Genomic DNA, 5,744 nt, shown 5'->3' on the forward strand with positions numbered 1-5,744 from the left:
ATCTGGGTGTAATTACCATAAAATATGTGTTTGCATTGATAGATATAGTCATCTTGTATTTCCTTTGTTAATTATATAGCATTATGCTGTCATCATGTCTTCATCAGTATAAGACACATTCTACTACAGTCTTCTTTACTATCTTTTCTGTAGCTGTAGTGTTTTGTGTAGTAATGTTTAGAGATGATTTGTGTGTGATTAAGTGATGTGTTTTGTTTCAGGGTTTGGATTTGAAATTCTACAATGTCCTGGTGTAACACAGGTAAATAACTCACATGTTGTAAATGTCTTCTTCACTCCAACTAAAACCTTTTACCTTTTTTTGACATCATGTGTATACAAACTAAAACAAACAATAATATTTGATTATCTTTTATTTGACTATAGGAAACGAGTATTCATCTGGCTGGTATCCTCAGCCAATGTCAGGAGGATGTCCACCCCAACCCTGCCTTCCTCAGTACTATAGTCCACCTGTGTACTATGTTGCAGCTGAGCCCTGGGCTCCACCTGTGCACTATCCTGCACCCCAGCCTTCTGGAGGGTGTGGATCACAGCCTAATTGGGTAGATACTGCTAGCGTCCTGGCCACTAAGGGTAAGATCCAGTTGATTTATTGATCAGCGTAAAGTGTAAATCACTGAGTCTCTGTTGTACCAAAGTACATACTGTACCACAATCCACTGACAATAAGTAATAAGTCATATTAAAGAGCCATTTTCACAGGGATAAAATAAAACACATTTCAAAATAACAATATGTGTTGTAACACTTGGTGAGTCTCACAAATGATCTTCCTATTATAATTCTATGAATTAATTATCATAGCCACTGTAAACAAAATGCTTTAAAGCAGAAAAGGACAACAAAATCATAGTCCAGTGATGTTCTGTATAATCTTACTGATATTTATTTTCTCTTTATTACTCTTTATTTGCTATTTATTGTTGAGGTTGTCCAAATGTAAGAAAAAGTAATCAAATTGTTTTAAATTCTGTTACTGACAACATTTTCCAACAGGTATTTAATAATTGTATCTGATTACATTATTTTATTAAATTAATAAATAATAATAATACATGTTTGTCCCTGCTGTAGTTGTCCAGCAGCTCCTGCAGAAGCCACTCTGTAACAACTAACAAGACAAGTTGCCACCTGGAAACTTTCATCCGGCTACCTTCCATGATAATAATCAATTTATTTGATTACCTGCATTTTAAAGCCTTTCTTTTAAAGAGAGCAATCAAATAGTGGGATAATAAAAGCAAATTAAGTTCAAGTCACGTAACCTACTATATCACCTTGTATGATGCATTCTAAAGTGAAAATAACTAAACATTTGTATCAGCTACATTTGTGACATAGTGTATGCTTTTGATGTATTAGACACATAATTGTTCCCTTGGATTAACAACATAAACCTGTCTTCTGTTTGTTATTAAATCATCATCATCTTAAAAGCAAGTAATCTCTGCAATGCCTGGCCTCTTTTTTTATACTTTTATACTTTGACAGTTCATAGCTTTGAACGCTAATTGATGGATCAAGAAATCAGAATCAGAATCAGAATCGGGTTTATTGCTAAGTAAGTTTTTACATGAACAAGGAATTTGCCTTGGTGCGTTGGTGCATAAAAATCACACAAAAAATAAAATACTTTTTAGAATATAAATAAATAAAGATAAAGATAAAGATAAAGATAAAGATAGAAAGATCTAAACTGTACAGGAATGATATTTACAATGTGCAGGATAGAAATAACAGAGATTGAATTAAAATGACTAAGTTGAGCTCTGACATTTAACTGTATCATAATATGAGCACATGCCACCTACATTTAGTCTTGGGATTTTATTATTTATTATCTTGCGTTCACTCTCACTAAAATCGGACCTTTAAAAACTAAATTTGAATTTGAAGGAGCACAAACTGACATCAAGTGTATACAAAGAGAAAATGATGAGCCCCACTATTTTTGTTTGACCAGGAAACCAGTATCCCTTTGGTTGGTATCCTCAGCCAATGTCAGGAGGATACCATCAATGTCCACCAGGCACTACTCCACCCCAACCCTGCCCTCATCAGCCCTGTATTCCTGTGTGCTATCGTTCACCCTCCCCTTGTGGATGGCATGGGCCGCCTGGTTGGATGGGTGTCTGGGGTAAGATTGATTGATAACTGTAAAGTGTAAATCATTGAGTCTCTATTGTGCCAAAGAAAATACTGTACCACAGTCCACTGACAAAAAGTAATAGTTACATTTAAGCCACATTAATGAGCCAATTTAACTTAATGCAAATAATAAAACATGTTAAACACAAATTAAATAAGCAGCAAACAAAGTTAGTCTGAGATAGAAAGAATTTTTTTTACATCACATTATCAATTTATAATCTAATTAGAGTGTTATGGATGATTTCATTAAATTATGAATTTGTTGACTGATTGACACCCCATTAATAAAATGACATTGTTTGTCTCTGCTGTAGTCCTCCAGCAGCTCCTGCAGGAGAGATATCAGAGAGAGATGAGACAAGCTGCTTCCTGGAAACCTTCATCCTGCTTCCTTCAGTTACAGCCTGTGTTTTAAAGGTTGTGTCTTGTTTTGTTCTGTTCTTTAAATTCTAATGAAAGCAAATTAAAAGTACCTGTCACAGACTTTATTACCTTGTATTTGTGTTGAGTCAGTGTATTGTAAAGTGAAAAGAACTAAACACTTGTATCAGCTCCACAGCTCCACTCTCTGACTCTCTTTTTAATTACTTTTACATTATGTGTGACATAGTGTATGCTTTTGATGTATTAGACACTGATCATAATTGTTCCCTTGTGATTAACAACATCAAATTTATCATAAAAGCAAATAATCTCTACAATGTCTGGCCTCTTTATTCTCTTTTTCATTTGACCTCATTGGAAATAATTTTACAAATTTGTATAAAAAACAGAACATTTTTAAATAGTGACCATTAAAATACACTCAGGCAGTGTTCCCGAGAAGAATCAATGCCACGCTGCATTGAAGCTGTTACGGTGACATGTAATGGCCCAACCTCTTACTGAGACACTTTATGTGGGTTTTAAAAGTCCAGTGTGTAGGATTCAGTTGCATCTAGCAGTGAAGTTGCATCGCAACTCCAACTGCGACTAACTGAACACCGCTCGTGTCTGTATTTGGCAATAATATATTTTTTTCTCTTCACTAAGACAGAAGACAGATTTATAAATATGTTCCAATCATGAAGCTAAAAGACCTGAATCAGTTTCAGTGATCATAGTGTTGTTTGACTGAGCCTAAAGAAATCAAACAGAGAATGTTGATCTTTGGTGAACAGGCTTCTGCTCCTGTCCTGGAGCTTGTGTCTAACATACACTTGTCTCAAATGAACATTTCTTCATCATTATTAATACAATTAATATAATTTATACCATTACATCCATTACATTATATTAAATCCACACTTATACGATATGGAAAAGGTTCCCTAATCACAACCGTGAGGTTTATTCTCTATTAATATGAATTATTCTGAGATCACATACACTCCTTGCAGTCTAAATTCATGTAACCAAAAGGAGTGTGTGTATTGTAACCAGGGAGGCCTGTCTATCATTTGTTGCACATGCTTGTTCCTGCTTCATAATCCTTAAAAAATATAAATATAGGGTTTTTTTAAAACAAAAAACTACTTTACAACAACATTTAAATGTGTGGATTGTGTTGCAGGTTGTTTAGATTCAGATTATTGGGGTCATATTTGTCAGTAGCATCTTACCATTAGAGAATGATGCTGGCTTCATCATTTTCCCAATTTATTATTTATGTGCTTTTGTTTTTACCATCAGTAATTTATTTAATTTATTTGAGGGTTAAATGACAATTTGACAATGCAATTATGTCTAAACCGCTTATTGCCTCTAACAGACAACAGACAGCACCTTTTCTCATGATAATCATTTTTTCCTATTTGTTTAGATGAAGAACTGTTTATTTAGATATGTGTTTCTTATATGCCACAATCACAACATCAGCTAATGTACATTACTTGACTTGAACAAAAGTTATGAAAAGCCAGCAAACATCTCTGTTTTCACTTTATTTATTCGATTAGTTTTTCATCATTACAATCAGTGAATGAACTAAATTTTTGATTTTACATCTTTAGTACCAAGAATACACATTATTATGAGTTATGAAGAACTTTTGAAGGTGATTCTTGTGTAAAGTAGGAGGAAGAAGGTTTCCATCCAGGAGTCAGGAGTCCATCTAGTCAGAGTCGCTGCTGCAGCCGCTGCTGGAGGACTACAGCCGGGATAAACATAAAAGACAAAAACAAACAGAACAAGTCAATCAGCAATGAAAGATTTGGAACTACTTCATTATTCAGGATTACTTTCTCCATGAATCAATTGATTGATTGGTTGATACAATTTCATGAAATACTGAGAAATGCCAATAACCCAGAGCCCAAAGTAACAACTTCACAATGTTTGTTTTGACCAACTAATAGTCCAAACATTCAAATGATTAAAACATTTATTATTATTACAAATAATTACAAGGAAAAAGCAAATCTTTAAATTTGTGGAACTGGAATTGTGTAAGATTACTTAAAAACTTATCAAAAAAGTTGCCAAATCATTTTGTGCAAAATTTCTTGTTGAATGTTACCCCAAGACTCTCCTTCCCCTTCTTGTGACAATTGACATGCTTGTGGCCAGCCTTGTGCTTGTGTTGACCTCCTTGGCCACCACTGGGTCCTATGGGTCCACTGGGTCCTCGGATTCCACTGGGTCCTCGGATTCCACTGGGTCCTCGGATTCCAAAGGGTCCTTGGATTCCAAAGGGTCCTTTGCCACCACTGGGTCCTTGACCACCACTGGGTCCTTGGTCACCACTGGGTCCTTGGTCACCACTGGGTCCTTTGCCAACACTGGATCCTTGATCACCACTGGGTCCTTGGTCACCACTGGATCCTCGGATTCCACTGGGTCCTTGACCACTACTGGGTCCATGGCCACATCCATACCCCCAGCCAGGCTGTGGTCCACACCATGCATAAGGCTGAGAAGGAGGATAGCACACAGGAACGCAGGGCTGAGGAGGGCAGGGTGGCATTGGTTGGGGGGCAGGATGGCACACAGGAACGCAGGGCTGAGGAGGGCATCTTTTTTCAGGACTAAGGAGTGTTGTGGATGTTGGTGTACATGTACATATATGTGTGTTATGGTTTGTGTGTAGATACCTTTCTCTCGCACAGTGTTGAATGCCCTTGAAGTTGGCTCGAGCTGGCATTATGCTGGATTGTCAATTGGTGTTAATCTCTAATGATGTTGACCTGTTTTGTGATGTGTGAGTGTAGACCAGGAGAGAGACAACAATACAGGAACAAGAGATTTGCACAATCTGTGTTAGTAATACATTAATTTCACCAAGTACTGTATCCTCTTTTTAATTGAGCTTTTCCTCTCTTTTTTTATTGAAATGACCAAAAATTGCAAAAAAGAAAGTTTCCACCCTTTTGAATGTTGAAAAGGAGGCAAGAAATTGTCACGTAATATTTGGGACTTGTTCCTTTTTTCAGTTTTTGTGAATACAAGACAGATAAATTAATGTTTTAATGCATCTAATGCCATGGACTGTAATAGCATGACCATTCTGCTGTTGCAAGACTGAACATATCTGGGAGGTGAAGTGCTTTAATAAGTCAGCTGACTGTATAGTTTTTGGCTACGAGAGCCAG

At 36.3% G+C, this 5,744-nt stretch overlaps 1 protein-coding gene across 1 annotated transcript in view; it reads right to left on the minus strand.

The window, feature by feature from the left end:
- Positions 1 to 4,089: 4,089 nt before the first annotated feature.
- LOC118339203 overlaps positions 4,090 to 5,744 on the minus strand; it is a 3,872-nt gene continuing 2,217 nt past the window's right edge. Inside the window, exons 3-4 of the mRNA XM_035676763.1 lie at positions 4,673 to 5,180; positions 4,090 to 4,303 (exon numbers count right to left, since the gene is read on the minus strand). Of these exons, the coding sequence (XP_035532656.1) occupies positions 4,762 to 5,180 (419 nt within the window). The 3' untranslated portion in view covers positions 4,090 to 4,303; positions 4,673 to 4,761. The remainder of the gene's footprint in view (positions 4,304 to 4,672; positions 5,181 to 5,744) is intronic.

The sequence above is a fragment of the Morone saxatilis genome, unplaced genomic scaffold (genome assembly GCF_004916995.1).
Source record: "Morone saxatilis isolate NCDOM2014 unplaced genomic scaffold, NCSU_SB_2.0 Contig5, whole genome shotgun sequence".
NCBI lineage: Eukaryota > Metazoa > Chordata > Actinopteri > Moronidae > Morone > Morone saxatilis.